The following is a 17,531-nucleotide window of genomic DNA, read 5'->3' as shown; positions in this document are numbered from 1 at the left end:
AGTTTAGAAAAGCTGCAAACTTGTGCTGCATAATTGAAGTGCTTCAGATTATTAAAAAAAAAGCCATTATTATTTAACAGAAATATAGATAGGATGCTTTCCAGAGGGAGGAAAGAAAAGGTTTCTTTGATTTTTTTTTAAACAATTAATCTCTATTAGCATCAAATGTTTGTTTTACTAAAGGACTGAAGCATATTTCCTTTGATCGTGTTTTATGCGTTAGTCTGTTTTTGGGTTTGCTAGTCTTTTAAAATGTGAAGTTTTTTTTTTTTTATTTGCTATAAAATCCTGTATTTAAGCCACTTTTACACTCCTTGACCACAGTCGAAAAGGTGGTTTAGAATGAGAACTAGTTTTGGAAACAGACAAGAAAAGGGGGCTCCTCCACTTCAGACTCCCCTAACTGTTAAGTGTGCTGCAGTTTTCTGAAAAGCACCACCAGCAGAAATATTTAGAATAGCTTTTTCAATAATAAAAGCCATTTAAAAAACTTTAAACACTCAACATTTCGACATACACTTCTCAAATTTCAATGATTAAATAAACCACCATTCCATTGAGCCTGAATGTTCAGAAATGACAAAATATATCGTATAACTCGACAAACTTTCAAAGGTAATCTTCAAGTATATATGGAAAATGTTTCTTTGTTTTACTTGTCTGAAAAGTAGAACTAAAATCCTTGCAGGAGTTCTAGCAGATAAAAGAAATGTGGTTGATTTCAAGGTCAAAATGATCACCAATGGAATGAGTATTTTTTTACCTTAAAAATAAATAGACATGCACTTGAAATAATAAAATTGTTTTCCTTGTTTTATATATAAATCGTATTCCACTGGAAAATGTTCGACCTATCTGCTCATCACATAAAAGGGAAATACACAATACAAATACATACAATTTTTGCATAACCCTTTGACCCGGAAAACAGAAGATACTGTATGTTGTAAACAATTGAAGGCATGCAAGACCCAGATTTTTTATTCTAAAGTTAAGATCAAATGATGACTTCCAAATGATGCATAACACAAGCTAAATTTAACAGTTAATTATTCTGTGCCTAAATAATTTGTAGCTCTCACCCACTTTAGAACTGAACTATGATAATAAATAGAAAAAAATGACATCAGATAAACATTGTAGTGCTGAATAAACCAAAATTACACATTTCTTTTATTTCGAAAGAGGGGTGAGATATTTACTACAATTTATTATGGGTACTAAAAAATATTTCATGTTCTTGAATCCCCATGATAGCAAAATTACACTCTCTTAAATAACCACAAAGTATAATTGAAACATGATTAGAAAAAAAAAGGAAGAAACTAATTTAACACAACATTAATTCTGGACAGATTGTATTTGCAAGAAAATTGACAGATGCAATCAGACACGGTTTAAACAGCAAAACTGTACACTGAGGAAAGGAGGGTAGGAACTCCACCCTTTAAATGAGTTTTGGTGACATGTTTTCAGTGTATAAAATGGGAGAATATGGCAGGCATTTTAACACATAAAAAAGGAAATAATATTTTATTTTTATCTGGTTGGTATCCTGCTGTAATTTTTTCCATGTTGTCCCTGTTTAATGTCTGTATAAGTACCCAGAACGTATTTTACTTCAGTACCAGATAAGTAGGATGAAAAATTATTTTGAGTTTAGTTTTGGAGCCAAATTTTCAATTAATAATAACACAGTGTAGCCGATCAAGGACAAAGATTTCATCAAACAGCTTCTTTTCTCTTCTTGCAGCAGTCCATGCTGACAGTTGCAATTGTGTTTGTTAGGCATTAGACAGGTTTGTTCAAAAGAGAGAAAAAAACTATTCAGATGAAAAGAATGAGACAAAGCTTTCAAGAAGACTTGTGCTCAAACATGAAGAAACGATACAGGACTCCAACCGCTGCTGCAGCAACAGTTGGTATGACCCACATGGCCCAGGAGCTGAAAAGAAGCAACAAGTTTGGAATCATGTTATTCCTTTCTTTAACATATCTACAAAGATTCCTAAACTACGCTTTTGTAAATATACAAAGTTAAACTTGTAAAAATCCAGATAAACACACCTGGACTCTCCGGAATCTTTAGACTCCACCACCTGTAGCATAAAAAAGGTATATAAATAAGGCAAAAAAATAAAAAATTGGAAACTTAAAGGAAAAGTCCAGTCAAATTCAGAATACAAACTTCTGAAAGTACTTTAAGTATGAAATTATTACATAGTTTTCAATAAATGATAAGGGTTTTTAATTAAGAGCATTTTAATTTGAAAGTGTTTTACCGGAGACGTCCATGTTTGTCAAAGAACACTGCTGCCACCTACAGGTTTGTGACATCATGGTTTGGTATCGGCTGTTGAGCAAGTCCCAATGCTGTATCTGGTGTTTTTCATAATGCGCTATTATTCATAATGGTGGTGACCAGTGCACTATGTGGAGGCCAGAAGTTCAAAAGCAAATCCCCCCCTACTTCCAACAACAAATCCGTGGTGGATCATGAATTGAAAAGCTGGAATAACACATTTTTTTTTTCTTTTCATTTTTACCCAATGTAATACAACATCCAACTGCCATGAATGTGGGTATCAGCTAACTTTAGCTCTTGTAAATTTAAATGGTGAAGTCCTCTCGAAATCTTAAATAATTGTTGTTGATTGCAGGGGTGTCTAGTAGCACCCGTTGATTTTGCTTGTAAAGCGGGGAGAATGGCGCTGGGCTTACGCACCGTGACGTCACTGCCGGAAGATGTCAGAAATGAGGTGTTACTGTATTTGGGCAAAAATGGACGGTCCAGGACGCAGTGATTGCAACAAAAAATAGTGTTTTTTTTTGTTGTTTTTTTTTTTTTACAGTTTAAGGCTAAATTCATTAAATTTAACCACAGACATATTAGTTTTAGCTATAAATAATGACCCATTGGTTAGTCCTTCCTGACCGGACTTTTCCTTTAACTAAAAATCGTCTAATAGTTTATCACAAAGTGGTACTTACCTTTGTTTTCTCCTTAATTCTGTCGTCCTACAAACACAATAATTTACTATTAATATCTTCAATGTTGCAACAGAATTTGCATTCTAATTCCATCTAGTAGATTCTTATTGCCATTTTCAAAGTATTGTACAGAATATTACTTGTCCAAGGTTTGTAGAATCTAGATTCATTCAGGAATGTACACCCTTCACACACTGATTTCTGGTTTATTCTAAAATAATTTCCAACATGTGTTTCAGATATAACTAAAAGGCAGGTATGTAAACAGACGTATATGACACAGAGTCCAGTTTTCAAGCTTTCTTTCTGTAACTTAAAGCGATAGTTCGGTATTTTTGACATGAATCTGTATGGCATCCCCATCACCAGCGGCATGCAATCACACTGACTTACCCCTGGCAGCGTCCTGTGAGCAGAGTTATCGTCCAGTTTTGGTCAAGCCAAAAGTAGTCCGGCAGGTTTTTAGGAACAGCGAAATAAAACTTTTCTCTTCCCAAAACATTATGTGTTCAAAAGAGCGATATTTTTGCATCCCATGGCTGCATTTTTGCAGCCATGTCTCCTTCCGCCGCGGAGGGAGACATGGCTGTTGTTGGGCTCGCTGTCTGAATGACGGCGCGCACTGATACGAACAGAGAGAAAATAGGACCAATTGATAACGTCGTGTGACTTTTTCCACTACAATCTTTTTGGGATGCAAAAATATCGCTCTTTTGAACACATAATGTTTTGGGAAGAGAAAAGTTTTATTTCGCTGTTCCTAAAAACCTGCCGGACTACTTTTGGCTTGACCAAAACTGGACGATAACTCTGCTCACAGGACGCTGCCAGGGGTAAGTCAGTGTGATTGCATGCCGCTGGTGATGGGGATGCCATACAGATTCATGTCAAAAATACCGAACTATCCCTTTAAGAGTCATTCCTTTCCACTCCAAATACATATTTAAGAGGAATATTCTAAAATTTTTGCTGAAATATCATACAGCAGTGCACCTTTTGATTTATGAACTCAATCGGATTCAGGTCTGGGGAAACGGGTGGGTCAGTTCATAACTTTGATGCCATCATCTTACAGAAACTGCTGACACACATAAGGTCCTGCTTTAGGAGGAACTCGGGGCAAACCGCACCAGCATATGGTCTCACAAGTGGTCTTAGCATTTCATCTCGGTACCTAATGGCAGACATGCTACCTCTGGCGAACACATAGAGGGCTGTGCATCCCTCTTAAGAAATGCCACCCCAGACCATTACTGACCCCACTGTCAAACTGATCATGCTGAAGAATGTTGCAGGCAGCAGATTGTTCTCCACTGTGTTTCCAGGCTCTGTCACAAGTGCACAGTGTGAACCTGCTTTCATCTGTGAGATGAAAAGGCCGGTGGCAAATTTGCCAAACATGGTGTTTTCATCATGGATGGTGTTCTCATCATGCACTATCTGAGCTGCTTGTGTGGGTCATACAGCCCGCCTTTTGCTAACGCATGAAGGCACCACCATCATTCAAAAGTGACCAAAACATCAGCCAGAAAGCATAGGTAAAGGCATAGGAAGTGGTCTGTGGTCCCAGCCTGCAGAACCATTCCATTATGGAGTGTGTCCCGCAGGTAATAATAATAATTTCCACCTGGTGGCTATTCCGTTTGTACAACAGCATGTGAAACTGATTGTCAATCAGCGTTGCTTCCTAAGCGGACAGCTTGATTTCACAGAACTTCATCCATCCATCCATCTTCCTCCGCTTATCCGGGGTCGGGTCGCGGGGGCAGCAGCTTAAGAAGGGAGGCCCAGACTTCCCTCTCCCCAGCCACTTCTTCCAGCTCTTCAGGAGGAACCCCAAGGCGTTCCCAGGCCGGCCGAGAAACATAGTCTCTCCAGCGTGTCCTGGGTCTTCCCCGGGGCCTCCCCCCGGTGGGACGTTCCCGGAACACCTCACCAGGGAGGCGTCCAGGAGGCATCCTAAACAGATGCCCAAGCCACCTCAACTGGCTCCTCTCGACGTGGAGGAGCAGCGGCTCTACTCTGAGTCCCTCCCGGATGACCGAGCTTCTCACCTTTCACAGAACTTTGATTTGATTAAAGTTATATTGTGGCGTTCACCTGTGCCCTTTAATTTTTTAACAGTGTACTATAAAGTACATAACTATGTTATTTATTATCATCTATGATCTGCAAGTCTCAAGCTTTATGTTTATGTTTCCATGGAAATTTCTATTTAAAATTACATAGGAGCAGGTTGTGTTTGTATGGATACAGACAGCTTTCTTCTATGGCAGCACGGAGCTGAAAAACTAGTGACTGTAGAGATCGCCATTACACTATAATGCAACTGCGGCAAGTTAGGCCTACATAAAATCTATAGCATACACAGACTAAGGAAATATTTTTTATAATATATAACGGAATCTGTTCTGGAGGTAGGAAGAAGAAACAGTCCTTCTAGGGCTAAACAAAAAAGCAACGTATAAACCCCTTAAGAGCATTCCAGGTTTTATCCTCTCTACATTATTATCTCTAGCTTCCACTTTCATTAAAGTGCCTTCACTAAAACAGTGGTCAAATCATGATACTTTCTTACGCCTGATTTTTAAACTTAATAATACAATGTCAATGTACACGAGAAAACAGTATTGAAGTATTTAGGGATTTGATGCAGTGATCAACAGATACTAATTTTGGTGATGGGTAATTAGTGATAGACTAGAACAATCCTGGTCGTTGCATCACTAATATAAACAAGCCTCCTCATCACTTGACAAGATTAGTGATGCTGAAGTTGCAAAAGCCATTTTAAACCATGACAGCTGGAGGGGCAAGAGCAGTGCTAACTGTTTCTAATGGCATTCACCTAATTGTGATTTAATACCAGTTTTATTCCACAAATAGTGTAACAACACTTTGTTGATGGCTCCTTATGTTGTATCATTGGCAGACTTTGATCAGTTAAAATCTACAATAACCACAAACATATGAATTGGGTCGTCATAGATTAAATGTAGTTGTATTATTTTGTTTATTTTTTTTAAATCAAAGTTAGATTAGTAAATATAGCGAGTGTCTTCTTACCATGTGAAGCTCTCCAATATAGTATTGCTCAAGCATCTCCCTGGCATCTGTGGAATGACCTACATCTTCAAAGCTCTCTGTGGCATCTGCTCCTGCCTGCTCCAGCAAAACCTCCTCGCCTCCTGGATGCTGATTGAAAAACATACAAAAAATAAAATAAAACAGAACCAAGCGAGAGATGTGTCACATATGCTTCATATAGGACTCCATGAAGCGATGGGAAAAATGTGTTTCTATGCAAAACCGAGCACAAAAGGTAAGGGCAGATTATTAATTTGTAGTAACAATGCTTGTTTGCAAATACGCATAAATCATTAGAAAGCCTTTATATTTCCCATTAAATTGTAGCACATTTATTTAAAAAAAAATGCAGCTGAGTATATGAGTTGTGTTAATGAAAAACGTAATCCTTTCTGTCAATGCCACAAAGATCTTTTGGATGTATTTTTAAAAACAAATACATACCTGGTCAAACACAAAACTCAATTACTAAAGTTTTTTTTTTTATTGTTGAATTTTAAGTAACACTGACATTACTTTGCAAAAATGTGATGCACTTAAAGAAGGGGACTGAGGGCCCTGAGAACCAGGATAGAGGACCACTGGTTGTGAAGGTAAGTTCAGAGACCAGCTCTGCTAAAACTCCACCTTAAAGTAAAACAACCTGTAAGAGCACTGTTGGTTAAAAAGCCACAGCAACTAAAAAATAAACTTTATGTATAAGATTACAAATCCTAAGTGATTAAACGTAAAACATTTTGGGTAAACAAGTTTTGAATTCAATTTAATTCAGTTTATTTCTATAGCGCCAATTCACAACATGTCATCTCAATGTACTTTACAGTTCACCAGATCATACAGTCAAATTAAATCAAAGTTTTCTATCTAAGGAAAACCAGTTGATTGCATTGAATCATTGACTCGAATGCAATCCCTCACACTAAGCATGCTTGTAGTGACAGTGGAGAGGAAAAACTCCCTTTTAACAGGAAGAAACCATCACAGAACCAGGCTCAGTGAGACCGGCCATCTGCTGAGGCCAACTGGAGTTCAAGGAGACAGAAGCAGAGATACAAAAAGCAGCTGTAAAAGACGGCCCCGTCCAGGAAACACACAGCCAGGCAGAAGTTTTGAAGGAGAAACTCAAAATATAGGAATGTATGGCTTCTAAATCCTTAATAACACACTATCAGACCTTTTTAATACTTTAACAAATCAGCTTATTTTCTGCAGGAGCCATTAAATGTTAGGGGCAGTTTTCTGTGACCAGGGTAGATGAACATTTAACCATGTTGCTGTGTCTTTCAAACTAGTGGTGAAAATCTACAAATACTTGTTAGTTTTACCTCCAAAGAATGATGTAATGCATGGACAAAACATGCATTGCAATTTGCATTATATATGTAAAGAGTCTGAAAGGCTAACGAACTTTAAACATCTATACAAACTGTTTGGAGTTCCAGGAAGTAGTATTACACAACAGCATGACCCTTCATGCAATAGGATACAAAAACAAAAAGTTTTAAAGAAACGTAAACGTCAAATAAAGGCTACATATAAAGACTAAGTTTATAAAAAATAATGCTTCTTACCTCCTCTAGAAAACTTGTGATGTCGTATATCTTGTTATGGATGATTAGCCAAGAATCGTTGCTCATATTATGGAGTCGGATGTCCTCTAACGTATAATATTTCACCCCCCCATCAGCAGCTTCTCCGTTTGTCTCGTTACTGTGGGTGTTTGTAGATCCGGTGCCTGTATTGTCGTTTATTTCCTCTCCCATTATAACGTTTGAGTAGAGTAAAAGCTAAGAGTTAGCCCTTGTTAGCTTCTGTTTGCACGTAAATAGGCTAGTCAACTAGATGAGCCTTTCTTCCTTTGCAGTAGAGTTCTAAAAAGAGCCCTGGCTAATGGATGGAAGAGAAAGAACCCTCAAAAATATAAAATAAGATGCGAGTCTGGAAATCGGAACGAGTACGTGGTCTTTTAGTCAGGAGATTATCAAACAACTTCACCTTAGTAGATCAGCAGACATGTGAAATGGACCAATGACGTTCCTGCTATTTCAGCGTAGAGGCTGAGACATCGCCACTGGCCAATAGCAAACTGACTTCCTGTGTCGTAGCCAATCGGATTCGGCCCTCTCAGATCACGACGTCTGATCTTTTTTTATGAGTTCGCCTCATTTGTCACCCGGCCAGGTAATTGGTCCGCCGGCGTTTATGTGTTTTAAACGGGCATCAGACTTTACACAAAATATTTTCTAGGGGTTTTGGGGCAAAATGGAGGAGGGCTGAATGAAAAAAAGTATCAAAAGCATTAACCCAGTACACTAACAACGAGACAATATGCGGGAAATTTTATGGAACCGGGAAAAACGCTGCGTTATCTAATCGAAAAAAACAAACAAAAAAAACCACCGTCAATTTCATCAGCGCCTGCTCTACCACCGGCTGACTGATGAGGAGTGTATCCACTGAGACGTCGCTTTTCTTTACATTGGAATGACGCAAATGTGCAAAACTGCTTCTGAAATTCACTTATGCAACATTACATTATGGGAGCAAATTACTATTTTGATTATTACTAGAAGGTAAAGATAGAGGCAAATAGGTTCTGGTGTTTTAGGCCAGATAAGCAACCACAATATAAAAACGTTAATCTCCCTTTTTGTCTTTCATTGCATTTAAATGCAGTTCAGGGGAAGGGGGCAATTAAGAATGTTTTATCGAGTATCATTGTTGAGGAACAGCTGTTTAAGATTAGGGTTGAAGGGGGTGTTAAACAAATAAAACGGTTTCCTAAGTGATAAGTCAAGTGCAAATCCTCAAACAGAGACAGAGAGAGAGAGAAAAAAATCTAGACTGACTGTAATCTAGCCTGGACAAAGTCGAGGGATACACAGTTACAGTTCTCCATTTCACCAAGGATGTGGCATATACATCAACTAACTAATTAATGTTCTTTAGAAATGCCAGACACATCCGCCCTAAGAGAGTTTCAGCACTTAAATTAATTTGAAATATGATTTTTTTTTTTAAATATATTTTTCAGTAATTCTCCTTTTGTCCTCTGGGGGGAGGTAGCGCATATTTTGTGCATACTGCAGAGGCAGAAGAAAAGCGAAAATATGGCTGCTTCCCTGTCTGTAAACATACGCGTTTGATTTACGAAAGCTGTTTAGTATTTTCCAGGTCTAAATCGGTTCTATATTTTTACATTCAGCTCTGTTTGTCAAAGTAATATGAAACAATGACCTCTGTGTAAATGTTTTTAGGTTTTTTCTCTCAAGGAAAAACAGGACGCGAGTTTAGCGTTTTGCCGCTTTTAGTGCGACAAGCTAACGTTAGCTGCTTTGACTGAGGTAAGTTCAATCTAATCGGTTATTTAACTCAGTTTACTGATAATATTTCGATTTGAGTAACAATTTTTGGTCTGTATTTACATGTTTGATATGACACCGAGAATTTCCATCACAAATTTTACATTTTTATTCGTTGTTATACCCAAACAATTAATCTAAACCGTGAATTAGGCAATTGTCAAAAGTCACCTAATATGCAGCAGGAAAAGGGATATTATAGGAAGATGGCCAATTAAGCTTAATTAAATGTGTGATTTAGGAAGAAAATGAATTTCAATGATTAGAAATCAATTAATTTACAGGAGTTATTATTCAGTTAACAATTGAAAACCAGATAACCTCTTAAATCTCATGCATTGGAAAAGTTTGACAGGTTAACGGTGATGATAAAGTTTAAATAAATAAAAAATAGAATTTGACAAACCTGATTTCAAAGGCTGATATATTTTATATTAATGGCGCTGCCAAAAGATTACCACAGTTGTAGAAAACTACTTCAGTCCACCCCAACACAGGCTGGATATTGCTGAAATAAACTGATTAAGCCTCTCTTTTTTTTTCTTCTTCTTTTTTCCCCTGATCCATTAAAACACTACTCATGTAAACAACACATGTGAATAGTTATGCATGTCGTTGGGCTTTTGTATTTTTGTGTGTGTTTGTGCATTTCTTAGTATCTTTATTTCAGTTTTTTAGTTTCAGGTGTCAATTTCAAAGTGTAGGTGTGACCTTTAAACTTCTTACAGAAGCACAGCCATCACTGCCAGCTCCCTTTCTGTGAAAATAATAAGAACCATAATTTGAAATGTCTGTCTGTCAGTAAGATCATGTTATATCTATTTTGTTTTTACATGTGACTTCATAAAAATGATTCTATCATTACTTGAGTTCAGTGTAACAAGAAATTTTCATCTGGATGGATGCCAGATATCGATGTATTACCAACATATTTTACAAGATACATTTGAGGCAATTAACTATGTGTTCTTTTGTTTTTATGAGTAAAATTTCAATAGAGATCCAGATTTTTACCTGATCTGTCTTTTAATGTTTTCTTCCATAGATCATGGATGACGATGACGTATCCATGCATAGGCTTGAAGGGACAGAACCTCAGGCTCAAGTTGGAGGTCTGATAGTAAAGAAAAAGAGTGCTGCTTCAGAGCCTCATGTTTTCCGGGCACCTACACCACGCACCTCTCTGCTGGGCTTGGACTTGCTGGCTGCTCAGAAAAGAAAGGAGCGTGAGATTAGAGAACAAGAAGAGTCTAATGGGGATGAAAAAAATAGAAAGAGGTCAAAAGTTTCCTCCTACAAAGACTGGGAAGAAAATAAAAGTGACTCTGGATCTGATGAGGAGGATGATGATACAAGTACAGCCACTAAAAAGGAGAGGTAGGTCATAGCAGAATATATTTGAGTTCAATTTTTTAAACTTGCAAATATGCAGTATCACTGAACCTGCACGCAACTAAGAATAAAATGGCCTTTTTTGAGAGTTTACTAGTTCTATTTTATGAAAAAGGTGCTAATGGAAACACATATATATATATATATATATATATATATATATAGAGAGAGAGAGACACGCATACAACCAAAATCATCCAAATAAACCTTTCACGATTGTTTGTTTCTTGCCAGTAGGAAGTACCGCGTCACAGGCTCTGAGACTCCCTCCAACCCAGGAGGTGTCAGCGAAGAGTTTAAACGCCGACATGAGCAGCGAGAGAAAGACCGGCGTGAACATGGAGTTTACGCCTCCTCTAAGGAGGACAAGAACAAAGAGAGAGAAAGGAGCAGAGATAAAGGAAGGGAGCAACGGAGTGAGAGAGGTAATTCTAATGATCCCCTTGAAGGCTACAGCCATTTCATTATAGTCCAGTTTGGAACATCAGTAAACAATTCAAACATTTTTTGGTAAAAACCTGATAAATTTTTCCTATTTGGTTTTATTATATGCTTATAAAAATCATATCCATTATGTGGATGTCCAAAAAAAACATTTTTGTGGTTGTTGCAAGAAATTACATTCGTTAAATTCTTTATAGCCTTTAATACTTTCCTGATCAATCTTTGGTAGCAATTACAGCCTAAAGTCCTTTTGAATATGATACTACAAGATAAAAACACTTATCTTATAATAATTTTTATTTTAAAGGGATGCGGTTGTACCAAGTTATGTTGTTAATGTGGTTTTAAAATATAGACAGGCATCAAAGATGACACTCAGATTCTTAACCTGAGGGTGAGGAGGAAGATATCACTGTCAAAAGGGCAATTGAGGGGTGAGAAAGAGGTGGGTTGGGGTTAAGTAGAACTTGGTATTGTGAGCATGTAGTGGAAATTAATGCCAAATTTATGAACCGAATGACCTAGAGGAATAAAATCATTGCAAGGACAAAAGTTCACGGGAATACCAGAGAAACATGGAGATATCTGGAATCTAGAACTTTTTAACTGTTTAGGCCATTGGTCTTCGCAATACATCTCAGTAATACAAATCAGTCTATCCATAGATTTTTAATTAAATTAAAGTGTGGAGTCTGGCTTGGCTACTTCTGGGCATCCTTAGAGTGGTTCTGATGCCACTTCTGTGAGGTTTTGGCAGTTAGTTTTGGGTTTTTGCCCCAGTCTGCAGTCAAAAGATTTTGGTAGCGGATTTTCCTCAACAATGTCTTTTGTGTATCCTTGCATTTATCTTTTCCTCTATTCTAACTTCATTAAGTTCTTAGTCTAAGTCTTAAGTTCTTTCTGCCAGAAAATATCCTCATAAGATGATGCTGTGATGCTGTCATCACCACGCTTCAATGTAGGGATGGTGAAGGTCGGGTGGTAACAGCTGCCGCTTTTATATAATAGCTCCTTTTCCCCTAAAGCCCCTGTACCTCCAGTGTCAACCAGCTCGAAGTAATTCCTACTTTTAAAAAAGATTATTTGACATTTAACATTTTGTTAACCTGCATCTGGCCACAGTTATCTTTTAAAGGTACAGTGGAGGATTTTCGTGAATTTTGTGCAGAACCCTGTACCAGATAGGGAATGCCTATTAAACGCATGCAAGAGCTTGCACGACACTATTTCACCTGGTGCACTCTCCGTTTAAAAGAAAATACCACAATGCTTACAATTTAAATTCAGAGCTCTCCACAAAAAGCATTCTGGGATATATCTGTCTCTTCTGAGGCCTTTCTTTTCTTATCATACATTCGTAGAGACCTTTTCTTTTATGAAACTCGGCCATTCTCAACAAACCGCTGTGAGAAAGATGAGCTTCAATGACTGAAGCTCACCAGAGATAAATGTGTGATAAAGTGCGCATGCTTAGAAAAAGATATCTAACGAGGCGAGCACATAGGACAGCCTTACGTGAACGTATCACCAGAATGATTGACAATTAGGAGGACCACTTATTTAGATCACCTGGAAATTAAAGACTGTCCTCTATACATTTAATTGTGTGATTTATTTAAGATAACCACTAAAACAAATGTACACAGTTATTTTCTTTTATTATAATGACCAGGTAAGGCTCAGATATCTATAGCACAGATAGAAAACATTTATAAAACACCAAAATGTAAATTATCAAAAGGTTTCATATATTATAGTTAGTCCACATAATTTATTATATCAAGCTTAATAGAAGCTTTAGTGGTTTCGGCAATTTGAAGGATCCCCACAAGGCAGTATTGATCTTGTGATCCCTCTGTGAGAGTTGATTGCATTTGGACTAAGGTTTAACATAGCTTAATGTGGAAAATGGGCAGTGCTATCAAGACTCTCTGGATGCACTGTGTATGGGCTTTGTGTACTGTTGACTTGTTGGTTGTATATTTGGATCAACTTATCCCAAAAGTTTAATTTATTTGGATAATTTTTCTTTGTCAGATGATCGAGACAGCAGACACAGTCGGGGCAACAGCAGCAGCCGATCGGAGCGCGGGGAACGCAGTGAGAGGAGCGAGCGCTCCCAGCGAGATGGCTGGTCTGAACGCATCAGCAGAGGGACTAAGAGAGATGAACCTGCAACACCCCAGCAACGTCCCCGAGGTTGGTTGGTTCTCCTTTTTCCTTTCCATGTCGAAGTGTCATTGTAGATGTCCCTGTTCACATGTTTTACTCTGTCTTTTAATAGACGCCTTTACACCTTCCCGATCAAACTGGGATGAAGACGACAGCGGCTATGGGAGTTCAAGGCACTCCCAGTGGGAGTCTCCATCCCCTGCCCCATCTCAAAGAGAGTCAGATCGGTCTGAAAGAAGCTATCGGACAGGGAGAGAGAGTGAGAGGAGGGATAGGTAACTGGCAATCATTTAATTGGCATTTCTAACCACCCAACTCTAAGCATTTACTATTTTTCTACTCCTATTTCCATGGCTGTCATTTGAGTTTCTATAGATTATGACTCTGAGGTTCTGCTGTTATTTTACCTAATTTTTAATCGTCTCTTAATTTACTTGTAGTTCTAGATTGAAAATATTCTGCCCGTTAATATAGAATTGATGTGTGGGGATATGATGTTATGTGTCTTCACTTTTAGATCTGTCAGAGGGCGTTACACTGACAACACACCCCTGCCCACCCCCTCCTACAAATACAATGAGTGGGCCAATGATAGAAAGCATTTAGGCTCCACTCCACGTTTGTCACAAGGAAAAGGTATTATTCAAAAAAATCAAAATGTTTTGTATTTCCACTTTTCAATACAGTTTGTTAAAAAAAAAATTGCTTTGTTTGTTTCTCTCAGGCAAAAAAGAAGAGGGAGGAATGATGTTTGATGATCAAGAAGAGAAAGAACAGTGGGAGGAGGACCAAAAGGTGAGAGTAATAAAGTTAACTCCATTCTATGTTACACAACATGTTCATGTTTGTTAATGTTAGAGTTGAATCCCTCACTGTGTCTTCAAATTAAAGCAAGCCGACAGAGACTGGTACATGATGGACGAAGGCTACGATGAGTTCCACAACCCTTTCACCTCGACCTCTGACGAATATGTGAAGAAGAGAGAGCAGATCCTTCAGAAGCAGACTCAGAAAAGAATATCTGCACAGAAGCGGCAAATCAACGAGGTACAACCATGTTTTTTACAGGAACTTTGCCAACGTTTAATGTCTTGGTGTAATTAACAGGGCTCCGATGTGGAGAACACTACAGTAGAGAAATGAATATGACCGTTTTCTAAGTACAAAGAAAAAAAATAACTTACAAAGATTGCTTTCCCAGACATTTGAGTCTATTTCTGTTGAATTTTAGGAAAGTCCTTGTTTACTTGGTCTTTTTAAGACAAGCAAAATTTAGATTTTCCATAATCAGATTAAAAGAATAAATGAACACAAGCTTTGAGTTAAGGAATCGTTGCAAAAAAGAAACCCAGAACAGATTTAGCATCTAATAACAGATTACATCTGTACTAGGGGTGGGTATTGGCAAAGAAGTCACGATTCGATTCGAATCACGATTCACATGCCACGATGCGATTCTATCACGATGCATCACGATACTTGAAATATTGCGATGCATTGGGATATTTTCACTGAACACTGTAAGAAAAAGATACAGCCCTTACCAGTGGCTGACTGGCTGTGTATGATCTGGATAGTGTCTTCAATTGATACATAACTGAAAGCAACTGAATTCATACATAGCTGTATTTATTTAAATTACTTTTGGAGGTGTTGCCATGAAAACAAATACTGGACAGAAATATTACTATTACTGGCATGGACACACTAACAAAAAGATCTTAGGATTCATCAAACTTAAAATAACAAAATGAGGATAATCAGTCCGGACATGCTTATGACACAAAGCAGCAGGCGTCAACACATCCGCAGCGACATCTGCTGGACTGGAAGTTGTATTCCACTTGGTTTGATTGATGTGCGCCAACCATTAATGTATTTTATTTGTTCATTTTTATTTTTTAATAATCGATTCTTGCCTTCAAGAATCGATTCAGTAGATCACAAAAATTAGAATCACGATGCATCGATTTGACGATTATTTTGCACACCCTTAATCTGTACTGTTTCAAATAACAGCCAATATATTGGTGTCTTGCCTTATATGAAACCAGCCGAAGTTTTAATTTTTTTAATGAGTGTTAGAGATATTAAACATCAACAAAGATTTTTGCTTTTGCCAATTTGTTCAGAATGTTTTTTAAAACATCTTGAATAATCCTAAAAAATGCGAGTCCATGAAAGATATTGTGTTTTGCCATGGACAATTTGCAGGGTTTGATTTGTGTATTTGTCTAATTTGTGTCGAGTTATTTTATTAAATTGCGTTTTCTTGCATTCCTCTTTAGGATAATGAACGTTGGGAGACCAACCGTATGTTGACCAGTGGTGTGGTGCAAAGGCTTGAGGTGGATGAAGACTTTGAGGAAGACAATGCAGCTAAAGTCCATCTGCTGGTTCACAATCTGGTTCCTCCTTTCCTGGATGGAAGGATCGTCTTCACTAAGCAGGTAGCGAACGCCTCAGTTAATTTCTTTGGATTTTCTGTGTCCCTGTTTTTTTTTTTTTTTTATATCTTTCTCATGCTTCTTTCTTTTTATTTTATTTTTTAGAAAAACTGCATTTGTGGACCAGTTTTAAAACAGTTTTTCACATTTACAGTGCAGTAATGCTTATCACTCTATGTAACTATGTTTGCAGCCAGAACCCATTGTTCCTGTGAAGGACCCCACCTCTGACATGGCCATTATCTCTCGAAAGGGAAGCCAGCTTGTTCGCAAACATCGTGAGCAAAAGGAACGCAAGAAGGTAATCTGGGTCTACTGGTAGGATAAGACTCTAGAGGTGTGATGCTCTGCTTCTCTTAAAGGTTTCTGTAAGGCATTGGTCAGTTTTACATAGTCCATTATTTTCATATATTTTGTTGCTGACTTTTTGTTCCCTATTTTAGTTATATTGCATGAGCAAAGTTTTCTAACATTCTACAGTATAGAATAAGTAATAGAGGCTGGTATAATCCATACTAATACAGATAATAGATTGATATCAGTGAAAAAAAATGAAAAGTTGATCAGGACAGCCCTAATGAACTGGACTTTCATACATTCACCATATAAAAAAACGAAGGTGATAAAAGATTTTGATCTCCTCCATGGTCCTCTCTGCCACTGTGCTCTTGTGTTGTTTCTTGCTGTTCTGCTGATAGCTAGAGTGTGTTGGACTTTGTATAAATTCAGCAGGTCAGTTTCTCATGAAGTATGAAGAAGAGAGCAGAGGGGAAAAAAACATTTTTTTTTTTATCAGATATGTCAGGAGAAAACATTTGGTTTATTCTGGATTATGTAAAAATCTTAATATTAGATAACTTCACTGTTCACATGCACCATGGAAATTCAGTAGAAATGTAATATTTTTCTTTCTCTCCGTTTTGAACTATGCAGTTACTAGTGCTATTTTCAGGGAAACAGAAAATGAATCGTTCTATTTATCTTGGTACACAAACAGGTTTTATTTCATCACTAGAACTCTGTCTGGATCTTTATTTTTTAACAAAGAAAGTTTTTTTTTATTACCGTATTTTCACGACTATAAGGCGCACTTAAACGTCTTTTTTTTCCCCTCAAAATGTGCGGTGCGCCCTATGGTGCGGTGCGCCCTATGTGTGTTGTAACTGCGACTTTTGAGACCACCTCATTGAGGAGATGATGAAAGAGTGGCTGAATGTAAGGAGACCAGGTGTTTTTTTTCCACCCCTCACCATCGCTGTTAATCTGTAACTCCATGCGTGCCCATCTCACAGCTGATGAGAAAAACATGGGGAAACAAATTAACGCTGTGCTCGCTGTTCAACCGCTCAACATCGGTGTGAACCGGACCCAGCAGGTGCAGCAGAAGCAGCGAGTTTACATGCAAAGTCTATGGTTGACGCGCGTATAGGTGCAGCAAAAGGTCCTGCAGCGCGTTTTGGTGCAGCACGTCGGGAGCGTTTAAGCATCTGACGCACCGCCAACGCGCTGCTGCTGCTCAGATGGAAAAATTGAAGTTTTGCTGCTAGACGCGCCGCATCAACCAATCAGAGAAGCTGATCTGGGAGCTGACAGCGAGACACAGCGCTCTGATGATATTAACGCAAATGAAAAGGCT

General features: G+C 37.9%; 2 protein-coding genes across 4 annotated transcripts in view; one reads left to right on the top strand and one right to left on the bottom strand.

Moving 5' to 3' along the window:
• Positions 1–130: 130 nt before the first annotated feature.
• Positions 131–8,112, bottom strand: LOC119792196 (cytochrome b5). The gene is made up of 5 exons (XM_038298719.1): positions 7,650–8,112; positions 6,058–6,186; positions 2,992–3,018; positions 2,068–2,099; positions 131–1,945 (listed from the first exon to the last, which is right to left on the bottom strand). Exons 1-5 carry the CDS (start codon positions 7,839–7,841, stop codon positions 1,855–1,857), a joined length of 471 nt encoding a protein of 156 aa, XP_038154647.1. The 5' UTR covers positions 7,842–8,112; the 3' UTR covers positions 131–1,854.
• A 1,064-nt stretch (positions 8,113–9,176) lies between these two features.
• dhx38 (DEAH (Asp-Glu-Ala-His) box polypeptide 38) overlaps positions 9,177–17,531 on the top strand; it is a 29,583-nt gene continuing 21,228 nt past the window's right edge. Inside the window, exons 1-11 of one of the 3 annotated variants that reach the window (XM_038298714.1) lie at positions 9,184–9,252; positions 9,336–9,422; positions 10,486–10,817; positions 11,067–11,257; positions 13,314–13,475; positions 13,561–13,723; positions 13,966–14,084; positions 14,173–14,243; positions 14,340–14,495; positions 15,737–15,898; positions 16,089–16,196. In XM_038298714.1, the coding sequence (XP_038154642.1) occupies positions 10,489–10,817; positions 11,067–11,257; positions 13,314–13,475; positions 13,561–13,723; positions 13,966–14,084; positions 14,173–14,243; positions 14,340–14,495; positions 15,737–15,898; positions 16,089–16,196 (1,461 nt within the window). In that variant the 5' untranslated portion in view covers positions 9,184–9,252; positions 9,336–9,422; positions 10,486–10,488. Of the gene's footprint in view, positions 9,423–10,485; positions 10,818–11,066; positions 11,258–13,313; positions 13,476–13,560; positions 13,724–13,965; positions 14,085–14,172; positions 14,244–14,339; positions 14,496–15,736; positions 15,899–16,088; positions 16,197–17,531 lie in introns of all 3 variants that reach the window. The other 2 variants (XM_038298715.1, XM_038298713.1) reach the window with 2 other exon arrangements.

The sequence above is a fragment of the Cyprinodon tularosa genome, unplaced genomic scaffold (assembly GCF_016077235.1).
Source record: "Cyprinodon tularosa strain WSP-4 unplaced genomic scaffold, ASM1607723v1 ctg412, whole genome shotgun sequence".
Lineage (NCBI taxonomy): Eukaryota > Metazoa > Chordata > Actinopteri > Cyprinodontiformes > Cyprinodontidae > Cyprinodon > Cyprinodon tularosa.
The sequence above is the reverse complement of the archived record's forward strand: the minus strand, read 5'-3'. Positions and strand labels throughout refer to the sequence as shown.

Bases quoted from the DNA above. Each gene is read 5' to 3' on its own strand.
- LOC119792196 (XM_038298719.1), bottom strand. From the start codon at position 7,841: ATGGGAGAGGAAATAAACGACAATACAGGCACCGGATCTACAAACACC. The intron at 3,019-6,057 runs GTAAGAAGACAC...TTGTGTTTGTAG, and splicing joins ATATTGGAGAGCTTCACATG to GACGACAGAATTAAGGAGAA. The intron at 2,100-2,991 runs GTAAGTACCACT...TTTATGCTACAG, and splicing joins GAATTAAGGAGAAAACAAAG to GTGGTGGAGTCTAAAGATTC.